Source organism: Cynocephalus volans, chromosome 6 (genome assembly GCF_027409185.1).
Source record: "Cynocephalus volans isolate mCynVol1 chromosome 6, mCynVol1.pri, whole genome shotgun sequence".
Classification (NCBI taxonomy): domain Eukaryota; kingdom Metazoa; phylum Chordata; class Mammalia; order Dermoptera; family Cynocephalidae; genus Cynocephalus; species Cynocephalus volans.
In genome coordinates this window covers 133,960,823-133,988,498 of record NC_084465.1, presented here as the reverse complement: position 1 = coordinate 133,988,498, position 27,676 = coordinate 133,960,823, and the positions used below count along the sequence as shown (strand labels likewise).

Here is a 27,676-nt window from a genome sequence, read left to right as displayed (position 1 = left end):
GCAAGTGTTTTATCTTGTGGTGTTCATTCTAGCCATCATCAGAGTGAACTACGTTGGTAGTATTTTCTATTTTTGTTTTTGTGTTTCCCAGAGCATTTCTTCTCAAGAGCTGGGACAATAGCTCTTGGAACTCTGAGCTTCATGGTCACTATCACACACAAAGGCCAGATGGTTTCAGTGCTCTCTTCTGCGAGAAGTTTTCCGAATCAGCATAAATCCAGCTTGTCCAAAATTCTGTCCACAGCAGTTTCCTTTCAGTTCCCTAAATCCATCAGCTCTCACCCTTTCCTCTGTCCCCTAGGATCAGCATGTCTTTCTCTTACAAGGAAAAATTTAGACACACCCTGACATTGAGGGTGGACAGCTTCACCCCTGGTAACATTATCCTAAAAATATCTGTCATCGTGCCGCTGCTACTTTTACAGACGATGGATAGAACTGTTGCCACAGTTTAGTAAATTGCACCAATGCTTATTTTGGGTTCGTGTGTGTGTGTGTGTGTGTGTGTGTGTGTGTGTGTGTGTGTGTGTGTGTGTGTGTGTTCAACTATTAATTGTATCAGTAGAAATTGGGTATTTCCCCCCCCAAAGAGAAATACTCTTCTCTTTGAAGATGGAAATTACTGCTAGGAATAAAGGCCACGATTGTTAGAAAGTAATAAAGGAATATTAGGGATCTGGTTGGGTTGTTGGGGTCAATGGCCTTATTAATACCAATAACCAAGACAAAAAAAATGAGCTGGTGTCCTTGGTTTGAACTGAATGGGTAACCACCCTACAGACATAAGTACAACTAACTCAGATTCAGAGAATGGCACTCGTTGGATCTAGCTCGTTAGGAAGCATGATCTCAATCACGTGTTGTGTTTTCTAGTTTTTTGTTTTAAAAGTGGAGCTTCAGCCATTCTGTGTTGCAATACAAGAAGAAACTTGTTCGTGGTCAAGAGCATTGGTATATATACGCCCTTGGCCTCGAACTCTGACTACATTCACACGCTCCTTCTTGCTTCTATTTTATTAGCAATTATTTGCCAGTCCATGGCCGCTGCATGCTTTTTGTTCACTTAATATTCACTCTGTTTAACCTGCTGCTCGTGATGAGCACCCCATAGATCCTGTTGAATACACAAATCCCTGAGTGAGTTCATCTTACCACACTCCAATACTGAACCATTTAGGCTTCATTAGAAACCTGAAAAACCCAGGGATCTAAGTAAAATGGAACTCGTTAGGTCCTCATGTGTCTAACTTTTCCTTAGTCTGGGCTGTGGTGCGGCTCTTCTTTCTCAGCAGGACATCGCCAACCTTAGGGCCAACATCTTCATGCTAATGCAAAATACAAACCTCTGAACAATTTTTTTCACTTCAAATTAGCCAAAACCTCTCTCCAAACTTTGAGGCTGTATCTCCACAATTTCCACCGGAATTCACCAGTTCTTCTGGTGCTGCAGTGTCCTTTGCAGGGTTCTTGCCTTCCTCTGTCCTTACTGTATAAGGCATGCATGATAAAAATGGCATGTAATGGGGAATTAGGCTGATAATGCATGACAGCAAATGGAAATAGTAATCAGAGAGTTGCCAAGCTGTGCCATTCATAACCATAAAATGCACAATTACGCTCTCGCCACATGCCTGTAAGAGGTATGGATAAGTGGCAAACCCAAACTAGGAAACCAAATAGTGTGGAGCCATCTGGGGCTGAGGGACACATAGCCGGGAACATGTGCTGGCTTACCCAATTCCTTCCTCCCACGGGCCAGCCCCAATAAATATCCGATATTTATTTCTCTGTTGCTCAGAGAGAGAGCAGAGAAGGGGAGGGGGGTGATGAGGACATGAGCCAGGCACAGAGCCACTCACAATGGAGAGCAGTGTTCTTCCTTCTCAATCCCCTTTTATTGGAATGGTTGAGAGTTTTGTAACAGAAGAATGATAGAGTGACCAGTAGCACGGATGTAGCCTGCAGGTCTTGGCATGAGGGAGGAGACATGTGCAGACAGTGACAGTAACAAGAGCTGCTATTAACAAGGGCTGCAGCAGTAGTGGCAAGGGCTACACGTCCCATTCAATGTTCAGTGCACTCTCCAAACCAAGTGCCTACGGGATTTGGGGATCATCAATCAAATCAAACATTTCAGGTAGATGGCGTTTTAGGAATGGAAGGGGGTATATAGAGCATTTTTGCAAATGAGGAAGAGTTTGCAGATGTTGAGGACCTCTCCAAGGTCTTGGGTGCACCAAGGCTGGAGCTCGCCTCCCAATGTGGATTTATGTACATGATGTATGCTCTCTCTAGGAGAGCGGACTGTGGTATCGCCTTGCCCTGGGTGTGATCGTCTAGCCAGCTCTGCCACTTACTACCTGTGAGGCCTTGGTAAATTTCTGCACCTCTATGAACCTCAGCTGTCTTATTCATAAGAAAAGTTACATTCAGAGGATCAAATGAGATGATATCTGAGATGCACCTAACACTCAAAAAGTACCAGGGACTCTTTTAGAATAAGAAGTTTCGTCTTTGTTATTTTCCTCTCCCCAACTTGGCTTACTAATATCACTGGAAGCCTCAACAACATTAACTTTGGGGGGATATAGAACACATTGGGGTGTAAGAAGGCAACTGGTTGTGGAAGTGGAGATACTGCTGAAATAAATGCTTCTTACGTTACTGAAATGAGTTTTATAGAGAGAAAGTAGCATGCGGGGAATAAACATGAGCTCTGATCATTTATAAATGTCACCTAGACTTCCAGAAAGGTCTCTGCAGCTAAAGTCATGACTCTAGCAATCCTTAGCTTGTTGGGAACAGGGAAAGCTTATGAAGAATGGCGATGCATGTAGAATAGAGTCTCCTAGATGTGAAAGGGGATGAACGTGGATAACAAGAAGCTAATGAGAAAGCGCAGGGGCTCCACTGCTGCATCCGGGTCTCCAGTGAGTCCTGGAACATTACGAAGGGGAGGGTTGATTGGAAGAGGAAAAGGAAGAGAAGAAAGAGGATTTTGCCTTATCTCTCCCTAACTTTCTAAAATTCTTCAATTTTCCAAAAATGATCAGGAAGCTCTTAGGGCTTTTATCTTGACAAAATTCTAGAATAGAAACAAGAATGACCAAGATTATGTCAGTTAATGGTAATACCATCTTTTTTTTTAAGAAAAAACAACAAAAGCAAAAATCTAGTCATTTCATAATATTCTTTGGTTGCATCCCATTCATTGCCATTAATTAGAAAGATTTTCAACTCCTATTTATTATATTTCATCCAAATAATTAATGCAGCAAGTTAATGGCAGAAATGAGCCTCTATCCTATGTGTACTGGACACTTGTTGGAGTTTTGTTGTTGTTGTTGTTGTTTCCATTGCATTAACCACTTTGAAAATCCTGGGATAGTTTCCCTGCCATCTGAGAGACAGCATGCCAATTTGCATAATATACACCAAAAATTATTTAAGCACTTAATAACCTTCTAGATGTTAAATAAAATAAATCAGAATGAGAGATGACCCATCTTTTGGACACTGATTAAACAGGCACTCACAGGCAGCAGAATAAAAACATCAAACAAATGTACAAACAGAGAAAATATTTATAGAACTTTATATCCACATCCAAGACTAGGGTATGTTTTAGGTGAATGCTAAGGAATAGCTTATGGCCATCTTTTGCCTAGACAGGGTGGAGTGTGTCTGTCATTTAATGGAGAAATTATAAGCTGGTATTTGTGTGCAGTTCCTTCTTTACTTTATTGTGGAAAATATGGTTTTTGTAGTCCATAACAATTTAGTTTGTCTGCCTTCCTGTTCTGAAGGTTGTAACTTAGTCAGTGGGGATTCTGTGCTATTTCAATACATTGATCTACAGCTTCCAATTTGGAAAGATATCTAGATAATCAGAGAATTATATCCAAATGCACAGTCCTCTGTTTCTTATGCAGGTATACTCTTCTTTTCTACTTGCCAGTAGCTCTAACCACACTCTGGAGAACTGATAAAACTCAACTGAAGAATTACATAAACTCTAAGATCTAAAGTGTGGCTTTTGGTTTTATGTTAGACTTAGGAAAAGTCTGCATATGAGCATCCGTGCTCCTTGTTCGTAGGAGAGATGGGATGGAGGGGCTTAGGGTCCTGCACTTGCCAGTTGGCTGGAAGGTGAGGATGAGGACAGCCACGGAGTGTGTCCTGTCCCTTCTCAGCAGATCCTCCTGAATGAGGTTGTCTGTCACCTGGCTTTGAAATGGCTGATTCTTGGTTTGGCTACTTTATCAATTTCCTCTAAATACTGTTGCCCACAGGAGCCTCCCTGGGATAGCGTCCCAGGGCGTACACGTGCTTTGTTGCCTGTTTCCCTTAGTTAGGATGCGTCCCACCTGTGGTTTTCTGATTACTCCCCTTCCTCTTCCTCCTAAGGCTTAGCAGTCATTGTCCTATGATGACTGACTCACAGTGTCTGCCTCGCACTTCCTCTTTGTTACATTACAGCATTTAACTTTTTAAATCAAATTTCTCCAAAGCTTGGGTCATACATTTTATTTCCAATTTCTTTTAGGGTGAGGTGCCCACTGCTGTGGTCACAGATCGGAGCCTCCCTTGTTCTTCCTGAGTTATTATAAAACTTCCTATCCCCTCCCCCTACACATGCCCCCCTCCCCGCCCCACACACACACCACTCTGTTTCTGTCTTCCCACCTTTATTCCCTGTAGACCACAGTCCTTTGCATGGAATGAAAGACCCATCACCATCTAGCAGCTTCTCATTTCTTAAACTCCCCTTCTTACATTATCCTTCACACATACACACTCCCTGGCCTCTCTCCACGTGCACTTGACCTGACATGGACTTCAGCCTCTGCAGTTGCTCATCCTTCATGTTGAGATGCCCCCTTCTTTTCTATGCCTGGGATCCCCCTACTCATCCTTTAATTGGAACCTCCAGTGTTATCTCCTTCTGTCCCTCCAAGCAGAGGGAGTCTCCCTCCTTTATTCTCCCAAAGCATCCTCCAGAGTGCTATTCCAGTTTGATTGCATGAACTGTAATGAGCTGTTTACATACATCTTCCATCATAGTTTTTTGCTCCTTCCTGGTTTAACCGTAACACCGGTGGCAAAAAGTTCACCATGTAGCTTCAAACCCTTTGGTAACCAAACTTCAGTGTGTTTACTGAGAATCTTTTTTTGTTTCAAGCTCAGTGCTAGACATTATGAAGGATATAAAATGTAATCATTATCCCTGACTCGTGTATTTGTCTTGATTTAAAATTGTGGCTTTTTGTATACCATTATCTAAATGCAAACTCAATTCCAAGTCTTTTCTGAAAGTTGTACTGAAAGTACGCTGTAGTTTGGTTACCAAAGAGAAGGACCATGTCTTATTTATTGTTGATTCCGCAGCTTCCAACACTGTGCCTGGCATTTGGTAGATGCTCAAAAATATAAATGAATAATTGATTGCCACCTCTTGTAAGTTCTCATTTCATGTTTGCATATATCTAGAATTAGTTTTTCCTGCTTAAGCTGGTAGCCTTACCTGTGGGTCACTCTTCTCTCTGCTCTGCAGTTCATCCTTTTCTCACTGCATGTTTCTGTGTCAAGGGTAAGAGAATAAAGAGAGTGGGACACACCTTCATCCTTTATATGAAAGGGTTAGACTTGCAACCCCCAGCTGGCAAAATGGCAGAAGGTGTTTGGACACACGAATTCATTCATTCATCCCATCAATTTATCAGTCATTCAATGAATTCTTAAGGGTATGCCTCTTATATCCCAAGAATGTGTCCGTGAGAACAACTGACAGAAATTTTTGCCCTTGGGAAGCTTGCATTTGAAGAGGAAGAGGCAGACAGTAAACATAATCAATGAGTAAATTATATAGGATGCCAGGAGGTGGCCTAAAGAACAGAAAATGGAGATGGAAAGTTGAAACCTCCATTACCTGAGAGGGAAAGCTGTGGTTTGGGGGAGAAGCTAGATCAGGAATTCTCGTTGGGACCTGCTAAGCTTAGCACATGTCCAAGTGGAGACGTCTGCACAAGCCTGGGCAGAGGGTACCAGGTTGGAGATCCAAAGTTGGGACTCATCTGTGTATAGATGATCTTTAAAGCACAGAATGCAGCCAACTCTATGGCTCAGTCCTGAATATGACAACATCTGGGAAAAATTGTAAGCACCAAACTTCAAATAAAAAGAATATGATGTATAAAAAATGGAGTAATTCCTCAAAGTGTGAAGAGCACTGTTGTGACGTGCTGTTGCATAAATTGAATGCTCCATATTACCCTCTTTTTGGTACATGAAAGAAATATGTCTCATTTTTAGATGGATTTATTGACATATCATTGATATACAATAAACTGCATGTATTTAAAGTATACTGTTGGATAAGTTTTGACTTACATACAGGACTGGGAAACGACCACAGTCAGGAATTGTAGCTCCGTACTTTCAATCAATCATATTTACTGAGAATCTTTTTTGTTTGTTTCAAGCTCAGTGTGAGACACCATGAAGGGTATAAAATGTAATCATCGTCTCTGCCTCATGTATTTGTCCTGATTTTAAATTCTGGCTTTTCGTATACTGTTATCTAATCACAGACTCATTTCCAAGTCTTTTCTGAAGGTTATGCTGAAAATACACTGAAGTTTGGTTAACAAAAGGTTTGGAGCAACATTGTAAACTGTTTGCCACCAGTGTTACTAGTTAAGCCAGGAAGAAGCAAAGATCAGGAATCCTGCCACCTTTTCATCAGCTCCGATCCAGGCAAAAGCATATCTCTCACTCCTTCTTTCATGGAAACAGCCCAAACAGTAGGCTCAGTTTCAGCCTTTTTTTTTTTTTCCTATGTGTAGTCAACACATAATTACCTCCTGCCGAAAGCTTTGAGAGATTGTTCTGTGTCCAATTAGAATTTTTGATTTGACTAACAGATACGACATAACATCTTTATTCCTGTAACTGCTCACTAATGACAGCACCCTGGATATTTTTAGAACTCCTGTTTGCCATGGTCATTGCGTTTTAAGGCACTGCCTTATTTCCTGTGACAGCCATTTCCACCAAGAGGTTTGTAGACCATGGGGTGAAAAGGAGGGGGGGAACCTTTTTGGTTTTGGAGTCCTCTCTCCCCCCTCCCCATTTCCCTTCCTGTCCCAGCCTGATTCCCCACCACCACTGTTAAATGCTGTTGGGTTACAAAGGGGACAGCTCTGGAACTTGCCCTCTCCCTGGAGCTGCTGGCAGAATCAGGCGCCCCTGGAGCACGTCTCCACGATGTGTCTGGGGTGGTTTATAGGGCAGCCGGCCAGTGTTGAAACCTCCCACAAGATGAATGGGGGGAAGGATCTGCTAGTGCAGCTCCTGCAAGAGCAAGAAGTCCCTGCCAATGACATTCTAGCAGAATCCTTTCCAAAGAACTCGGTTATGTAAACACCCAGGCGGCAGCCTCCCGCCCAGATGTATTGCCCCGTACAGATGTCAGAGTAGCTGTCAAAACTTCCCTTAGTGTAAGCACCACAGGTTCCCAAGCTCTCCCTGCAACATTTCACTGGGGTGGGGTGTAGGGGGGGCTTGATTTTGACCTCCACGAGCTGGCACCCAGTGACCACCCTGCAGGACTGGTGGCTTTCGATTCAGGAGCACACCTGTTCCTTGGATATGTTTTGCTGTGGTGCCACTGGAACTTTGATCTGATGTGATAGTCTCACTAGGGTCAGCTGTCAGGATAGAGTGCTTCCTGCCAAACGTGGCAGGACTGGGCATCTGAGCACTCAGGCCCCTGGACTCAGGCACTTAGGACAGGAGTGGCTGCTTCTTATCCAATGCAGTTTTAGCCAAATCAGGTGGCCCAGCTGGCCATACCAATTCTTTAGGTGGTCATTCTCCCACTATGCATCAAGAGCCACCAAATACCCAAGGGTGGAATTTGAAAGCTTGCAGATGGTCTAGAATACTGTTTTCTGCCCCACATATCCCCAGTGGGCAATAGAGGGCATGACTATAGCAATACACAAAGAGGATTGTTTATGGGAGGAAAACCCATTCCCAAACTCGCTTACCTATGAGGCAATACGCTTCAGCTACACTGATGGCAGGTTCATGTCAATTCTGCTTGACATGTGGTCATGTTTGAACTACGAAGAATGTACATGTTCTTGAGCCTGGGTTTTAGGGTATGTTTCTACAGAATGGGTAAATTAAAACATATCTTACTGAATGCAAATTAAGTTGTATAATATCTATATTATGCAGGTACTATATTACATGGGTGCATATGTTATGTATATATTTAAACATATATGTTAATTTATTTTATTATTTATTGAAACGTAATTGATTGTACATATCTGTGGAGTGCAGCATTGAGTATCAGTACCTGTATGCAATATGTGATGCTCAAATCAGGATAATTAGTATATTCAACATTATACAATGTAATCATTTTTGTGGCCCTTTACCAATTTTAATTTATGTAAAATGTTTATTGAGTGCCTGTTATGGCAGTCATATCATTCTATTTCAATCACACATAATATCATTTTAATGTCAATAAAATCTTTACAACTGTGATGACTCTTTATATAATAAGACCCATTCTTGTAAATAGTGCCATGTCTCCTCCCATTGATCACAACAGAAACAAAAATAAGAGAGATTATATTTAAAATGAAGACTGAATTAGACATTGGAGCAAAGCAGGCAAATTCATGTTACCAAGAAAATATCATTGAGGTTCGTGATTATCAAACATGAATACTCTACCAAACCAACAACAGACACATGGAACTGTTTCACGTATGTTACATTTTAAATAGGGGACATTTGATTACACTGTTATATAAGGGGAATTGGTAGGATAAAAAAGTAGAAAAATATGTTTGTGCCTATCAGTCTGTAGAGCAATTTTTTAAAGCCCTCTGGAGCAGTGAAAGTGAATGTTGTCAATATCTGCTTCATCAAACTGCATGTAATATTGTAACAGGAGATGTTACAAGTAAACACATCAGTTTTTAGTATGAATACATTTTCTTGGAATTCCTGTTTATGGGTGTGCACATATATCCATGTCTTGTATGTCACAGCTTATTCGAGTGGGAGGGAAGAATCCATCTGTCCTGCCTTCCCCGGGTCCTGTGATCCTTTCTGTATCATCCCTGGCTAATGGTCTCTGGCCCCTTCCTGATCATTTGCAGTGATAAAGGATAACCCTTTCCATTTTGAACAGATGCTTGTTCAAGAGTTCTTCCTTCTATTGAATTTGAATGTGTCTTCTGGAACTTCCCCTCACTGATTCTATTTTTTACCCATCTAAACAAAGTTCTCATTACACACATCCAATTAGCAAGTCCTTACATTCAGGTATGCCCAGGACAGTCCTAGTTTGTATCTGTTCCCTCCGTGTAATCAATAATAACCTCCCTTTTCTTTCACAAAAGAGTCTTGATATGGACACCAGTTTGCATTCCATGGTCTCCACCACTAGAGTCTTTGATATTTAGGCTATGTATGCAGTTTTTCCATCAGTCCTGGGAAGTCGTGGTTTCTGGACCTTTACCCATCTGGTTACCCTCCTTTGGCCTTGCCTCCGTTTCTTTCATTTCCTACATAAAATATGGTACCCAAAATGGCACACAGATTTCCAGAAACAGTATGGTAGAGTGTTGGCCTCTTAGGTCCGGATGCCATGCTTCTAGCATGTGGACTAAGAGTAGGACACAAAACCAATATGAACAATATGATCCCAATTTTTAAATTTGGAAGCTACTATCCAAACTTCTTTGCCATCTGTAAATTTGATAAGCATGCCTTCTGTGTCTGTTTACAAATCACTGGGGGAAAAACATCCGTTGAGAAAGACCGGTGTACTTTAGTATCACTTTATGGTTTTCCAAGTGCTTGTATATCTTGTTGGGCTCTGAGCTTCCAACTCTGCAGAGGGACCCTCTTTCCAGATTCCCTTCATTTCTGCCTCACTTATGATGAAATTGATTTGAAAACAGTGTTTGAGCGGCTACTTACTATTTCATAAGTGTTTTAACCATCCTCAGACCACTGGATCATCCTTCTTTGTTATTATAAATAGGGTTCTCTGGCTGTCCATGTCACTGCTTCCACCCACCCACCACTCTACCCTCCAGCTCTTTGCTTGACTCATGTTCCCAGAATATTCCATGTTCTCTCCCATTCCAAGCCTTCTTACATCATGTTGCCTCTGCCAGATGTCCCATTCTGCAGATGTCACTCTCTCACTGGAGTACTCACCAATCCACCAGGTGTGAGTTAGGATCTCCCCCCAGCCCCGTAGCACCTTATACCCAGCCCCGCTGTCACATTGATTACTCTGTAATTGCCTGTTAACTGTGGTATTTCTTCTACGGAATATAGAAGCTCCTTAAGTATCAGAACAAAATCACATTCATCATAATGTGTCTAATAAGATGCCCAGCACATAATAAATACACATAAGCACTGCAGTGAACACACACTGTGGTGAACATTGTTATATAGAATCCTTTGACTCCAATTCCCTTATTTCATTAGGATAGATTCCTAGAAAAGAAATGACTAAGCCAAGGGATCTGAGCTTTTTCACCATTCACATTCCAGTCCTGCTTATTTCCTATAGGATGTTAGTGGTCTTCTAATTAAGTTGCAATTATTTACTAATTAGTTTTATCTTTCACATATTAATCCCTCGTTATAGTTGCTATCATCTCCTCCCAAATTTGCTTTTACTTTTTATTTTTGCTTATGGGACTTTGTGGAGTACAATTATTACTTTTTAGAATTATTTTTAATGTAATCAAATCTATACATTTTCCCCTTTAGGCTCATTCATTGCTTTTGTGCTTAGAAAGGCTTAATAAATAATCACCTGCCTATTTTTAATATTTAACTTTATGAACCTCCTGGGACTTATTCTGGGCAAACAGGTGCAGTTAGTTTATATTCTTTTAATGGCTAGCCCTTCCATCTCCCTTCTTGATTGGGAAGATTGAAACAAAAAGCTGAGTAGTTCAGCAGTTCGTCTTTTAACAAAATTTCGTTTGCTCCAGACAGTGAATTCATTTATTTTTCCCTTGCTCTTCTTGCTTTGAACATATCTCTAAAGTTTCTTTCATTGTCCTTAGACTTTCCTTGTTTTAAATATCATCTTCAGTTTTCCAACTCTGTCCCTGTAAATTTGTGGTGCACTGAAAATATTCCTCATAGGACATGTGCCCTTGATACTTTGTATATGTTGTACTAAAATCCAATCTCTTTTGGGAGGGCTCCATGCAGATACTTTGTGTTCATTGGATGTCTTGATCTTCACTGTCTCATTTATTTTTATTATGTTATCAGATGTTTACTTTTAAAGTCACCATTCCATACAAACCATATTCTTTTAGATCCATAGAGTCAATTTTTTTTTAACCCTATCTTTTTCTGGATTACTAAAAACTGTCTTCCTTGAGTCAGCGGTCCTTGACTTAGTATCCTTTTCTATTCTAAAAATTCCAAATACACTCATCAAAACAAAAAGAAAGGATAAATATTTGCCTTTTCCTTTGGAAAAAGCCTCTTCTTTCCACTCATAAAACAAATAAATCTCTGTCACTAAGATACTGAAGCCAAACTTCCATGTGGCAAAGAACAGAAGTTTTTTTCTTTCATCTCCTCTCACTTCAAGAACAGGGGGGCATTAGGTGGGGACAGAGGTTCTTGCTGCTTTGTTGCATTCTCTGTTTCTTTGGGGTTTGTACCTCACGCGGCCACCCTGGCAGGATGTCTGCGAGGACACGTGAATAGTGCGTGTGTATAAGAAAACTACCCTGAACATTTCCCCACCGACCTACATCAATATTCCTAATCCTCCTTCCTTAGGTTACCTCCAGTGTTCCTCATATCAGCTCTCCATTGCTGCTTGCTGGTTAACCCAGGATGACCCCAGGAACCACTGTCACTGGGGCAAAGAACTGGGCCTCCAAGCCTACTCTGGATACAGGACCCACCTCTTCACATGACCAGGGCCTGTGAGACTCTGCTCCATGAAGGCCTGGCACTTGCTCAGTCACTAGGGACAGCCACCCAAATGCCACCTGTCTGAAGCCAGCCTCCTCACCCACCCTACACAGTAGCAGAAAACCTAGTATGAGTGGACAGAAAGACACAGCCCTGCCTCACCTGTCCTATAGGTGTGCATGTGGGGGGCACAGCGGCTCAAGACCCAACTCCAGCCTGTTGAGGTGGCTGGGGTACAGCATTCGGGGTTCTAAACTCTTTGCATGTGTTGACTTATTTCCTCCTCACAGCAACCTCACGAGGTGGGTACTATCATCTCCTCCTTACAGGTTATGGAATGAGGCCTGCATTGGTGAAGGAACTTGCAGAGGGCCATGCTAAGCTGGCAAGTGGTGATGCCAGGATAAGATGCAAACCCAGGCAGCCAAGCTCCGAAGCCTACCTCTTACCCACCATAAGCCCCAGCAGCACCTGGCTTGGCGCCTCCAGGCCCCCAGATGGCTGGGGACTGGGAGTGGGCCACAGCTGCCTCCAGGCCCAGTGGCCCCAGCAAGCCACAGAGTAGTGCGAGGTGGAAAGTAGAGACACCTGGCAGAGTCAGTGGCTTTTCCAGTCTTTTGTAAAAAGCAAAACCCACTAGGTGTCCTAGCAGGAGGGGACAGGGAGAGAGGGGAACACCAGCCCCCCAGGTAGCTGCCAGCTGAGGCTGGGCGGGAAGGAAAAGGTATGTGGCCCGGCTTCATAGCCAGTAACCACCAAGGGGCTGGGCCCGCGACTGCTCTGGTCACTTCTGTGTCCGCAGCATGTGGCTGAGCACGTGGTGTAGAGTAGACCCTTGCAATGGTCCTTCAACTGCAGGCATGAAGAAACGTGTTTCCGGCACACGGACAAGCAGGGCAAGGCCTGAGGCAAGGGAGAGTGTTGAGACTGAGGGGCAGGGGAAAAAGAGCATCCAGAAAAGTGGGTCTGGAGAGGTGAGGCTGGATGTTGGAGGCTTGTCAGCCAGCTTTCAGACATCCATCTTTCACAAGCATCAGCGATAGAACGTGGATGACCAAAGATGTTCTACAAACCCATCAGGAAGCTCTTCCTAGGGCCTTTATTTCCCCCCGGGCCTTCGGCCTGGATCTGCTGTCTGCGCCACCGAGCTTCTGCTTCCCAATGGCACAGCAGTCCCTCTCTGATCCAGATGCCCAACTGCCCTCCCACAGTAAGGATGAGACTCTATTCCCTTCCCCAACCCCTCTCCAAATAATAATAATAATAGTATGGTGTTGAATAGGATTAAATCTTTGTGTGTCTTCAGAGACTATGTTAGCTCCAATGCAGAAGCAGAGATGCCGGGTTCCTAGGCCTGAGCAGAAAGCAAAACCCGCAGTTGTGTTGTGAGTGACGTGAACCAGTCTTAATAAGTGTGTATATTTGGGATAGAATAGTGGGTTAAAATTGTGATCACGTACTCTAAATGGAGCCAAAAAAAATCCTGTTTTCACAAGATGCTTTAGCATTGGCGGGACCTGAGTTGGACAATCAGGTCCTATTTTCTAGATGTCCAGCCAGGGAGAGTGGCCCATAGGAAGCCCTGCTCCCGCCAGGTGCTTGGAGGCCTCCCCCGCTCCTGCCGGCACCACTCTGCAGTGGCTACTGCTCTGTGCTGTTCAGCTGCTGTCCTGGTACATTATGTAGCTCAGGGACCCAGCATTTGCACTTCCCAATGTCCATCCACTTCCTCCTGACTATTTAGTCAGAGGGCTGGCAACCACATGCAGGGAGGGTGCCTCGCAGCGTTAGGTCTTGTTGGAGGCAGAAGCATACCCTTCCTTCCCCACACCCCGCAGCTGAGCTTTGAGTTGGAGCTCCTCTTCCTTAAGATCACATGGGAAAGACACACATAAGTGGGGCTTCGTGAGTGCACCTGCCTCTTACCTCCCCAGATCCATTCCTTGGCTTCTGAACTTCAGGCTCAGAGACTGGTTATTAGTGTTCTCTGACATTCTGCCCTGCCGTATCATCTGGAGAGGATTAAATTGATTGTCCTGCAGGACTTGTGACTTTAATGCACACAGACCACTGGGTTCTAATAGCAGTGCTGTCAGGGGACCCCCTCAGATGCAACAGACCTATGACACCATGACTTCTCTTCTGCATTATCAGAGAAAACCCAACTTCCTTTTGCTGTAGGTGAGAAGAGAGCCCTAAACAGCAGCAGCTTTGCTAGAACATGCTTTCCAAAGACCCTTGAGTGAAATGCCAGGCCCGGTCATGACTCACCAAATACAGTCTTGCAGAGGGTTGAGCTTTGCAGAATGCATTGCTGTTCCCATCTTTATACTGCACTGTATTGTCATGTTAATTTGTTTCCAATAGAGCCACTAACTTAATAACTTTCATGTGGGTTTCATAAGCTACAGCTGTATTCAGCAGCCAAGAGTCGCAAGGACACGCCTGTCTGTGTGTGTTGTTCTTTCAAATTCAAAAGCACCATGATAAAGACAGTGGTGGAGTATTTTGCCAGAGGTCATGGAGGGAGAGACAAGGTCAGTCTCTCTGAAACAGACTTCTGATGTCTGGTGCCTGTATCTCCTTTCCTTCCATTATCGTCTTATTTCATGTGTTATCACTTAAAAACAAAACAAAACAAAAAATGTAAGCTTGAGATAAATCAGACAGACGGAAGAATTTTAATAGAAATAGACAATCTCCTTTTAACCTTTAAGCGTTATGGGCAGAGGTCCCTTGTGCCCACTGTAGTTATTTGTGATATCCCCACAGTACAGCTGAAGTGTGGGTGTGGATCGAAGGAATATTTTTAACAAATTGTAGGTTGTCTGAAGCCCTTTCTATCTGTGTACTGACTGTCAGGCTGAATTTCTTCACAGCCAGGAGGGACGTTCGTTCATCTCCTCCTGGCTGCAATGTGCTTTACGATTCTTGAGATTTTGTGTTGGCCACTTTTTGGTACCTAGATTGGTTCCTGGGTCTTCATCTTTCTCAGGAGGAAACTGAAGTAGAGAGAGGGACGTGATGTTTTTAAGGTGACCCAAAGACCAGGAGTTTCAACAATGACTTGTGCCAGGAAGTTGTGGTCATGGCCTTGGAATTTCCTTCTGAGCCACAACATGGCCCATGTCAAAGGGCAGATGGTGAGGTGCTGCTGTCATGCATCCGGTATCCTTGGGATGGTCTGTGGTTTTAGAGACCATACACAGGGAAGGTAGGGAGGAAGAGGTCAATCTCTGTGTTCCTGCCTTGACTTAGATGCTTTTGAAATCTAAATTTTCTATCTGATGGTAAAGTTTTAAAGGACAGCATTTGAAGTTGTTTAGGGAATATTGGTAATTTTCCTAAATAAAGCATGTCTTGGAAATGTGCATTCTTTGTTCTGTGCAATTCTAGTGAGTCATTAATATTTTTTATTTTATTGTCTCATAAATGTATTGCCTCAAAAATGAATATGAGTCATAATTGGTAACTAACTCTGCATGGAGACATAAACAAGTAGGCATTTGGTAACTAGGTTAAAAACTTTTCTTTTGCAGTCCTATGAACACGACCCTAAAGAGCTCTCTCCCCTTGCCCACCCATCCCTCATCTCATCCCCCAGTGTCTTTGCGATAACAGTTTCAGCGTAAATTAGCCTTAGGAAACTGGGGAAATATAGTAACAATGTGTTGATTGACTGTTCTTTAGTTTATTTTTTGAAAAGCGTGCTTTTTGTGAGTTCCAGATATGTGACTCCTCAGTCATTTGCACAACTGCATTATATTTCTATAAAAATGTCATAAACAAAGGAACTAGGGCTATTTCTTCAGAACTCTTCCTACATGTGTATATAATGTGGAATATAAGTTATTTAGTGAAGGGCAAGAAAGGCAAAGAGAAGACATCCAAGAAATGACTGAAAACAAAAAGACAGAGAAAAAAAAATGTGGTATGTCAAGAAAAAGGGAATAATAAGGAACACGTGAAAATGGGGTTGACATGTATGTGAAGAGAAAATAGTCTTAATAAAACATATTTGGGGTTTTCCCAACTAAGAATGTTTACACTGTCTTTAAGAAAAGACTTGCCAAACCTTGAATTCCATTGCCCTCCGTATTTCTGTGTCATGTGGACAGCAGAATGTTTTTGAGGTTGCCGTCCTATGACTGTTTCCAATCTCAGCCTAAGCCAGAAAAAGCAAATTCACACCCTGAATGCCCCAAAGTGGGGACTCCCCTGCCACTTTTGAGCAATAGCCTGTTCCACCATTGTGAATATATCAGATTGTTGTAGACAGACATCCTCAAACATAGATATTTATAAATCCCCCTTTCCCTTTCAGGGATTCTCTATTCCCTGAATCACTTCTGGTCATAGTTGGCTTCCCATTAATTCTGTCTACAGGGAGAGAATGTGTCAGCCATTCAATCTGGAGTATTCTGGCCAATGTGACACCTCTAATTTCTCTTTGTAAATTAATAAATTTGACTCTGTGTATTAAAAATACAACCTAAGCAACATTGCTGAGAAAGCAACTTCTCAGGCTTCATTTCCTATGGCTGACCTCAAACCGTGTCATTAATCTTTCCAGATAAAGTTTCTTTCTTACACTTTTTTTTACTGGAAAAAAGAGAGAGAGAGAGAGAGAGAACATGTTAAGTAATATTGGGGTGGGGTGGGGTGGGGGGAAACCACCACTAAGCCTACTATTCTAGCACATCAACCATTTTTATTTTTTGCTTCCTAATCCCTGTCCATATGCATGACAGTTTCATTGGCTGCTTTATAGTACATATATTATTTCATACTCTGCTCACTTATGCTAATATCACAAATGTTCCCATGTTTATGCACTGTCTTCATGTATCTTAACAGCAAAGTAGGGTAAATTGGGGTAGACATCTCACTTTCAAAATAACACTTTTCCATATATCCTCTAGAATCACATTGGCAGGCCTCTGCTTGGTAAAGAATTGTATTGTAGCAAGACAATTTATGGTTGGAATGGCAGCCAGCTGACATCTATGAGAAGCCTTGTTCTCCAAAGGATTTCCTTTGAGGGTGATGCCAGGGCTCCAGTCATGCCTGAGCAGCTGAAAATGAAAAAAAAGGAAAGCAGTATTGTTTTACAATTGTTAGTATTCAAAAGAAAATCTCAGTGTCCCTGGCAAGCCAACAAAGCTACAGATGTCTACTCTTTCTCCGAACACACCCAGAATGGTGAACCTTTTCTGAACTGATGATGAGAACAGGGTACTCTGATCTTATTTGAGTTTGTAGCAGCGAACAGGTGCCCCCTTTGAGAAACGAACCACAGCAGCGCTGTCAAAATCAAGCTGTATGTTCAAATACACGATGATTCAAAGGTGAGTTTCTGTTCAGATTCACTTCTCTGTGCTGCCTTTTGGCAGGGACATTTAGCTTTCTACAAGGGAGGCATTAAAATATGGAGTATCCTTACAAATTCCCCAGGAAGTAGTGTTGAGGCCTTATTGAAGAGTGAGATGAACTCGGAAGACTTTTACGTAGATACTAACATCTGAATACTTAGTTACTTCCTTCAATTGCTGAGCAGATAAGGTGAGATTATTTAATGGACTGTAGTGAGAATTTTATTTTTCACATGAAAAGGAGAACCTCAGGGTAAACTTTTAAGTATAGGTATGAACTTTGGGGGCTTTGAAGTATTTTGAGAAAATGATAATACTACCTCTTCTTTATTACTGGGCTGAAAACTTTATTTGATATAGTAATGTCTTTCACATGCCAATTTGTTTTCATAAAATGTGTTAGAATGTGAATAAGTAACTCAAGAATGTGTTTATACACTTAACCTTTTACAATAAAATGAAGCTCAAAAAGTCGCGTTTTAAAAATGCAAAGGACAAGCAGCATTTCTTCCTTAAAATTCTCCAGCCTTCAGACAATGTTCTCAAACCTGTGATTAAGATTTTTAAAAGAATTTCAAAATAATATGCTGGATAGTTTCACCACTTTCCATCCTGAGACTTCCACTCTATTAACCTTAGGTTCTATTTCTAATGAGAACTGAATTGCTCAAAAATTTTGTCCAAAGTTCCTCTGCAGTGCTATTAACTGCGCTGTTGAAACTGGAAATTAACATTTGTGGGGTACCTTTTTTGATGAAGTATACAGATTGGTACAGCAGCACATATTTCTGTCTAATTTAAAATTGTAGTGGCTTTCACTGAACTTAGATAGGGGGATGATTGAAATGAAGCTGGTGGATTTTTAAAATTAAGTCAGTTAGGATGCCTAGTATGTGCAAAGTGGATGGATTCTAATAGGACATGAGCCTGTTTTCCTGCTAAGGCAATTAACACCTGAAGTTAAGAGTTCAAAAAGTATATAAGGACTTTGCACAGGTTCATCTCTTGTCCATAGCTGCCTGCTTTGGCTTCTACTTGCAAAATGGCAAGCCTCTGGGCTGAAATTTTGCCTCTACTTTGAATCTATTTTAATCTCTGTTAGAGTGCTTATGAGTATGTGAAACATTTCCTGATGGTTTTTCTCAGAAAGGGGGACTGCTAGGTCATTATTACAACTCAGAATCAAGAGACATGCTGTTTTGATTTAAATCCCAAAACTAGGGAAATCTGACTTGATGAAGCGTGATGGGATGGCTTCTTTGGAGGAAGGCACAGGGGCATTTTCTCATGGCATGCTGGTGGTCAGAGAATAATCCCCGTTGAACAACAGACTGTCTTTTCCATCTTTCCTGGAAGAAGCATTCATGAGAAGGACTCTGGTGGCCATGCATTGAGACAAGGCCAGCATCTGCCATGTGCAGCCCTTCTTTTGATGTGCTCGATGTGGCTGGTAGCTGGAGAAAACAATGTCCTTAGTGGGGGCTGTAGAGTCATATAAAATAGGAGGGCTGGAAGGAATCTTATGGGTCATCTGAGCCAGACAGTGATGTTAGAGCCAGCTCATACCAACTTGTGAGAGCCAGTTGCTACATTTTCAGGAATTCGGGATGCCAGTTGTAAAACAGCCGTTATTAATATTAAATTATGTAAATTTATATAATTTGTTAAAACAAATTATTAATATAATTCATATAAATTATATTAAAAACAAAGGTAGAAAATACTCAAAATCCGTCACTTTCTAATTATTTTACTATTCTCTATGCTCTTGAGATTATTTATGGCTTTTGCATGTGTATATTGGAAGTACTAGCAGTGTTGTCATGACAGTAGCTTCAAATCAGACACAGTAACGGTACTGGAAGTGCAACGAGGCAAATTATGGTTAGATGTCAGCAGCTGACATCTATGAGAAGCCTTGTTCTTCAAAGGATTTCCTTTGAGAGCGATGCCAGAACTCCAGCAAATGCTACAAATCAAAGCTTTTTGTTCCCAGAAAGCCAGTTGTTATAGGTTTATGAGACTGGGGCACTGAGATGAACAGAGACTCATCCAACGTCCTACAGTCAGTAACCAGCAGGGTCAAGATGAGACTTGGGTCTCCTAGTGCCTGTCTGTTACATGGCTTAGGGATATCAATCCTGAAAGACACAAGGGATGGGGACAGATTTAGCTGTGGGCACTTATCTCCAGGGCTCTTCTATGACTGGTGACAGCACTGTAGGAACTAGGGTCATACATGAAGAGAGGGGATAATTAACACAAAAATCAAATTCAGTTGCCAGCTGGGTGGTTGTCTACTCTCTGCTGGTCAGCCAGAAAGACAAGTAAAGAGGAGGTAGAGACTGGACCCCGAGCTCTGTCCCTAATGTGTGGTGGTACAATTATTGAATGTAAGAATGAATAAGAAAACAAATAACACTTACCACTGCCTGATAGCATGTAATATATGTATTTGCTAATTTATTTTATGTCTCCTCCATTAGAATGTAAGCTCCATGAGGACAGGGACCAGGTCCTATGTGCTTTATACACCCAGCTTACAGAATCATGCCTGACACATAGAAAATGCTCAGTAAAAATGCCTGAGTGAATGCATGCATGCATGCACGAATGAATGAATGAACCAATCCTGGCACTTCTTGGCATTATACAGCGCCAGCTCCCAGAGAAGTTGTGCCCAGAGAAACACGCCTGGCAGAGTCCAGCGTAGGGGACCCTATGACCCTCCATCCAGCTGCTAGACCCTCAGTGACCTCATTTCTCTTCCTTCTTAGATGACGGAAGGCCGTCGATGTCAAGTACATCTCCTTGATGACAGGAAGCTGGAACTCCTAGTACAGGTAAGTCACTTTTTGTCAACTTTCTAAGTTTCTTCTGAGACTAATGTGGTTCAGCAGGGGATGGAGGGAACGATGTAAACTGTTCTTAAATCTCTATCTATTAAAATCTGAGAGAGAATGACAAGGATGCACCGGGGTGTTGTGTGTGCGTGCTATTTTTGTTCACTGTTTCTGTTTACACAGTGCCTAAGGCATTCAAGGCTAGATGTATATCTAACCTATTGTTACAAATCTCCAGAAAAGGAAATTCCACAACTGCCAACAGCTATTCTTTCTGCTTGGAAGGAGTTAACTATAATGTAACCTGAATAACTCTTGCTGTAACTAGAAGTGATTTAGTCTTCCTTGCTCAGAAGGGATAGAAAACAGTTTCTTCTTTTCGAGGTTAGCTTTCATAGAGGTGAAAAAAGCGAAACAATCTCTGTGTCTGTCTTCCTTATGGTGCCCTTCTTACCCCATCCCATGGGCTGACATTGTTATCACTGTTGAACATCTAAAGAAACTGAGGCACGGGAACTCAACCAATTTATCCCCAAACTAACAACACATCAGTATCAGAAATGTCAGAGAAGTAATTAGAATCATTGACCCTGGTCTCATTCAACTTGCTCTTGAAAAGTCATTGTTTTACCCAGAGACCTAAAGAATGGTAAAGTTTCCAAACCTGACTAAAAGAGCTTACAATTCCAAATCTGTTGTTCTACTGCAATGTTTATAACTACTTGTGCTTGATATTCTCAAACATCTGTCTCAGATTCTTTGGATGTGGGGTTTCATCCTCCATCACATTTTACCATGAAGAAGCTGCAGTTATCAGTGGGTTACAGGGATGCCCACCTGCTCATTCACAGGGGGAAGTTATACATTTCAAGGAGAGATTCACATACAGACACTTACATCTCCTGTTGCCTCATACATCTGCTTTAATTTGAAAATGTTTAAATGGCGAACTTTAAAAGTTAATGTTTTGAGGTTTCAAGATGGCGGCGGCTGCGGCGGCTGGCGCGGAGTAGCTGAGGTGGAAAAGGTGGCCACTGGGCCTCAGGCAGCCGGGAAACTTGTGGACCTTCCTCTGGCCATCTCTTAAGGGAGGACTGCTGCTGCTGGCCGGTCGTGGGGGCTCAACACCACTTTGCCCCCGGCAGGAGAGGCTGCCTCATTTACAGGCAACAGCTTTGAAGTGTGGAGCAGGAAAAGAACTGATTCTTAGCTGCAAAAGTGAGTCTTGAAACAGGGAACACGGCGCCAGGGCTGCTGTGGATGCAGCCAGGATCCCGGAGGCTGGGGCCGCACTGAAGGCGGCCAGCTGCCCTATTCAAGATTCGAGGTTTCAGGCCGGCATTAAAGAAGACTCCTGGGAGCGCCCGAGCGGCGCCGCGACTGAACAGCCCGAGGCGGCAGCGCCGAGAACACGGAAGGCAACAAACCAGAGACAGAGCGAGCGCCCGACCTGGCACAGCACTGTGAGTGATCCCTGGCACAGATCTGTTCGGGGGGGGGTGGATGCCCACGCGGCTTCCGCCTGCACCACCAGGCCACTCATTGCCCCGGTGCTGCCTCCATTTTCCCAGGTGCGGGCAGCTCCGCCCTGCTCGGCCATCACTGAGCCCATTTGCTTGGCCTGGCGCGGGGCTTTCCGGACCCTGCGGGCCGACCTCCTCTCCCACTCCCTCCGCGGTTCTCTGGCAGGGCTGTGGGTGTGGGGCGTCCCGACCAGTTTTGGGAGGGCTAGGAAGTACGGGCGGGCCGACTGTCACTCCACCACACCCTGGACTCCGCCCCGGTAAACTTCCTGTTACTGGGAGGCAGATACCATCTCTGCGACCACCAGTTTGGAAAAAAGCCTAACGAATTTCTGGTTGGGAATAGTGTGGTAGGAGAGTTCCCAGGTCCGCTTGAACCTGCCGGAGAGCAGGCTGCAGGCGGGCACTAGACTCGGTTTATACCGGGGGGATACAAAGGTGAACAAGACCCGAGAAAGATCTACACAGTGTTACAAAGGCACCCAGAGAGACCGGTCGACTGTGCCTAGCAGAAACCTGGTAGACTTCCTGGGCGAGGCGGTGCTGAGCAGGGTCTTGAAGGCCCAGCTGATAGACGAGGGGTGCAGAAGACACGCCCCAACCCAGCACAGTGTGCACAGAGGTGGGAGACGTGCGGCCAGGGAGGCGGAGACTCGACAGAAACCACACACCCGGTGGGGTCGCCACTGCACGATCTAACAGCCTGGGCCAGAGCACACGGAACGGGGAGAAGTCCTGTACAGAAAGTGAAAGCTCAACAGAGATCACACACCCTGTGGTACGTGATCCACCAGCCCAGCAGAGTACAAGCTGACCAGAAAGGTGGATCCCCGGAGAAGCCCAAGACCCGAGGCAACCACACACACAAGACACTAGAGGCCAACTGAGCAGTCACGGCGGGAGCCATACCAAATTGGCAACAACAGCAACATCCTAGTTAGTCATTAGTCTTAAACCGGTGGACTGTGAAACCCCCTGCCACAATGAATAAACACCAAAAAAAAGACACCAGAAATACAAAAAATCAAGAAAGTACACCACCAAAAGTTAATAAATCTCATACTCTAGATCCTATAGAACAAGAAGCCCTTGAAATAACTGACAAGGAATTTCGAGTGATAATTCTAAAGAAACTGAATGAGATACAAGAAAACTCAGCTAGACATCATGATGAAATGAGGAAAAGTATACAGGATCTGAAAGAGGAAATATACAAGGAAATCAATGTCCTGAAAAAAAATGTAGCAGAACTTGCTGAACTGAAGAAGTTATTCAGCGAAATAAAAAACACAACGGAGAGTTTAACCAGCAGGCTTGTCGAAGTTGAAGAGAGAACCTCTGAACTTGAAGATGGGCTGTTTGAAATAACACAAGCAGACAAAAAGAAAGAAAAAAGAATCAAGAACATGGAAGAAAATCTGAGAGAGATATCAGACAACCTCAAGCGCTCAAATATCCGAGTCATGGGTATTCCAGAAGGGGAGGAAAATGGAGATTCCATTGAAAACATATTCAACAAAATAGTGGCAGAAAACTTCCCAGGTATAGGAAAAATCACAGATCTTCAGATCCAGGAAGCTCAACGATCTCCAAACGTATTCAACCCAAAAAGGCCTTCTCCAAGACATGTCATAGTCAAATTGGCAAAACTCAGAGACAAAGAGAGAATCTTAAAAGCTGCAAGAGAGAAGCGTCAAATCACCTATAAGGGAGCCCCAATCAGGTTAACATCAGACTTTTCATCACAAACCCTAAAAGCTAGAAAGGAATGGGATGATATTTTCAAAATACTAAAAGACAAAGATTGCCAACCAAGAATACTCTACCCTGCAAGGCTATCCTTCCGAAATGAGGGGCAAATAGTATATTTCTCAGACAAACAAAAACTGCGGGAGTTCACTACCACAAGACCACCCTTACAAGAAATCCTCAAGGGAGTACTGGGTTTGGTTCCTGAAAAATAACTACCACTGCCATAAAAACCTAAGAAAAATCTAAACCCGCTAGTACAATAAAAATGGCATTCATGAAGAGAAAACAAGCTAACAAAAACACTATCTACAACCTAAGGAACCAACAAACAAAGAAACCAAACAGTCAATCAGAAAGCAAGGAACAAAAGACACCTAAGACAACCAAACAACCAATAAAATGCTAAGAATAAATCAACACCTTTCAATAACAACTCTTAATGTTAAAGGCTTAAATTCCCCAATTAAAAGACACAGACTGGCTGACTGGATCAAAAAGCAGGACCCAACTATATGCTGCCTACAAGAGACCCACCTCACCCATAAAGATTCACACAGACTAAGAGTGAAAGGATGGAAAAAGATTTACCATGCAAACAGAAAAGAAAAACGAGCTGGAGTGGCTATTCTTATATCTGACAAAATAGACTTTAAACTAAAAACCATAAAAAGAGACAATGAGGGACACTACTTAATGATAAAAGGACTGATCCATCAAGAAGACATAACAATCATAAATATGTATGCACCCAATGTTGGAGCAGCCAGATTTATAAAACAAACTCTATTAGACCTAAAGAAGGAAATAGACACTAATACCATAATAGCAGGGGACCTGAACACTCCACTGTCAATATTAGACAGATCATCTAGGCAAAGAATCAGTAGAGAAACACAAGATCTAAACAAGACTCTAGACCAATTGGAATTGGCAGATATCTACAGAACATTCCACCCAACAACCTCAGAATATTCATTCTTCTCATCAGCACATGGATCATTCTCCAAGATAGATCACATATTAGGTCACAAATCAAGTCTCAATAAATTCAAAAAAATTGGAATTATCCCATGTATCTTCTCAGACCACAATGGATTAAAACTAGAAATTAATAACAAGCGAAACTCTGGAAACTATACAAACACATGGAAATTAAACAGCATTCTACTTAATGACATATGGGTCCAAGAAGAAATCAAGCAGGAAATCAAAAAGTTTATTGAAACTAATGAAAACAATGATACATCATACCAAAACCTGTGGGATACTGCAAAAGCAGTATTGAGGGGAAAATTTATTGCATTAAATGCTCACTTCAGAAGAATGGAAAGATGGCAAGTGAACAACCTAACACTTCACCTTAAAGAACTAGAAAAACAAGAACAATCCAATCCTAAAGTTAGCAGACGGAGAGAAATCATTAAGATCAGAGCAGAACTAAATGAAATTGAAAACCAAAAAACAATTCAAAAGATCAACGAATCAAAAAGTTGGTTTTTTGAAAAGATAAATAAAATTGACAAACCATTAGCATGGCTAACAAAAAAAAGAAGAGAGAAGACTCAAATAACAAAAATTAGAAATGAAAAAGGCGATATTACAACTGATTCATCTGAAATACAAGGAATCATTCGAGACTACTATAAACAACTATACGCCAAAAAATTTGAAAATCTGGAGGAAATGGATAAATTTCTGGACACACACAAGCTCCCAAAACTGAACCGTGAAGACGTAGAAAATTTGAACAGACCAATAACAATAAAGGAGATTGAAGCTGTTATCAGAAGGCTCCCAACAAAGAAAAGCCCAGGACCAGATGGATTCACAGCAGAATTTTACCAAACATTCAAAGAGGAATTGACACCGATTCTTTACAAACTATTCCAAAAGATTGAAACGGACGCAAATCTCCCAAACTCATTCTATGAAGCAAACATCATCCTGATACCAAAACCAGGTAAAGATATAACCAAAAAAGAAAACTACAGGCCGATATCCTTGATGAATATAGATGCAAAAATCCTCACTAAAATACTAGCAAACAGAATACAGCAACACATACGAAAAATTATTCATCACGATCAAGTGGGATTCATCCCAGGGATGCAAGGTTGGTTCAACATACGCAAATCAATAAATGTGATACACCATATTAATAAACTCAAACACAAGGACCATATGATCATCTCTATAGATGCTGAAAAAGCATTTGATAAAGTTCAGCACTCATTCATGACAAAGACCCTCTATAAGTTAGGTATAGAGGGAAAGTATCTCAACATAATTAAAGCCATATATGCCAAACCCACTGCCAATATCATCCTGAATGGGGAAAAGCTGAAAGCTTTTCCTTTAAGAACAGGAACTAGACAAGGATGCCCACTCTCACCACTCCTATTCAACATAGTGTTGGAAGTACTAGCCAGAGCAATCAGAGAAGAGAAGGAAATAAAGGGCATCCAGATTGGAAAAGATGAAGTCAAACTGTCCCTGTTTGCAGATGACATGATCCTATATATCGAACAGCCTAAAACCTCTACAAAAAAACTCTTGGAATTGATAAATGATTTCAGCACAGTAGCAGGATACAAAATCAACACACAAAAATCAGTAGCATTTCTTTTCTCCAATAGTGAACATGCAGAAGGAGAAATCAAGAAAGCCTGCCCATTTACAATAGCCACCAAAAAAATAAAATACTTAGGAATAGAGTTAACCAAGGAGGTGAAAAATCTCTATAATGAGAACTACAAACCACTGCTGAGAGAAATTAGAGAGGATACAAGAAGATGGAAAGATATTCCATGCTCTTGGATTGGAAGAATCAACATAGTGAAAATGTCCATACTACCCAAAGTGATATACAAATTCAATGCAATCCCCATCAAAATTCCAAAGACATTTTTCTCAGAAATGGAAAAAACTATTCAGACATTTATATGGAACAATAAAAGACCACGAATAGCCAAAGCAATGCTCAGCAAAAAAAATAAAGCTGGAGGCATAACACTACCTGACTTTAAGCTATACTACAAAGCTATAATAACCAAAACAGTATGGTACTGGCATAAAAACAGACACACTGACCAATGGAATAGAATAGAGAATCCAGAAATCAACCCACACACTTACTGCCATCTGATCTTTGACAAAGGCACCAAGCCTATTCACTGGGGAAGGGACTGCCTCTTCAGCAAGTGGTGCTGGGAAAACTGGATATCGATATGCAGGAGAATGAAACTAGATCCATACCTCTCACCGTATACTAAAATCAACTCAAAATGGATTAAGGATTTAAATATACACCCTGAGACAATAAAACTTCTTAAAGAAAACATAGGGGAAACACTTCAGGAAATAGGACTGGGCACAGACTTCATGAATACGACCCCAAAAGCACGGGCAACCAAAGGAAAAATAAACAAATGGGATTATATCAAACTAAAAAGCTTCTGCACAGCAAAAGAAACAATTAAAAGAGTTAAAAGACAACCAACAGAGTGGGAGAAAATATTTGCAAAATATACATCTGACAAAGGATTAATATCCAGAATATATAAGGAACTCAAACAACTTTACAAGAAGAAAACAAGCAACCCAATTAAAAAATGGGCAAAAGAGCTAAGTAGGCATTTCTCTAAGGAAGATATCCAAATGGCCAACAGACATATGAAAAGATGCTCAACATCACTCAGCATCCGGGAAATGCAAATAAAAACCACATTGAGATACCATCTAACCCCAGTTAGGATGGCTAAAATCCAAAAGACTATGAACGATAAATGCTGGCGAGGCTGCGGAGAAAAAGGAACTCTCATACATTGTTGGTGGGACTGCAAAATGGTGCAGCCTCTATGGAAAATGGTATGGAGGTTCCTTAAACAATTGCAAATAGATCTACCATACGACCCAGCCATCCCACTGCTGGGAATATACCCAGAGGAATGGAAATCATCAAGTCGAAGGTATACCTGTTCCCCAATGTTCATCGCAGCACTCTTTACAATAGCCAAGAGTTGGAACCAGCCCAAATGCCCATCATCAGATGAGTGGATACGGAAAATGTGGTACATCTACACAATGGAATACTACTCAGCTATAAAAACGAATGAAATACTGCCATTTGCAACAACATGGATGGACCTTGAGAGAATTATATTAAGTGAAACAAGTCAGGCACAGAAAG

General features: G+C 42.1%; 1 protein-coding gene across 3 annotated transcripts in view; it reads left to right on the top strand.

The window, feature by feature from the left end:
- FRMD4A (FERM domain containing 4A) overlaps positions 1 to 27,676 on the top strand; it is a 204,342-nt gene that overhangs the window by 4,381 nt on the left and 172,285 nt on the right. For all 3 annotated transcript variants that reach the window (XM_063099750.1, XM_063099752.1, XM_063099749.1), the window contains exon 2: positions 20,147 to 20,212. In XM_063099750.1, coding sequence (XP_062955820.1) covers positions 20,147 to 20,212 — 66 coding nt within the window. The remainder of the gene's footprint in view (positions 1 to 20,146; positions 20,213 to 27,676) is intronic.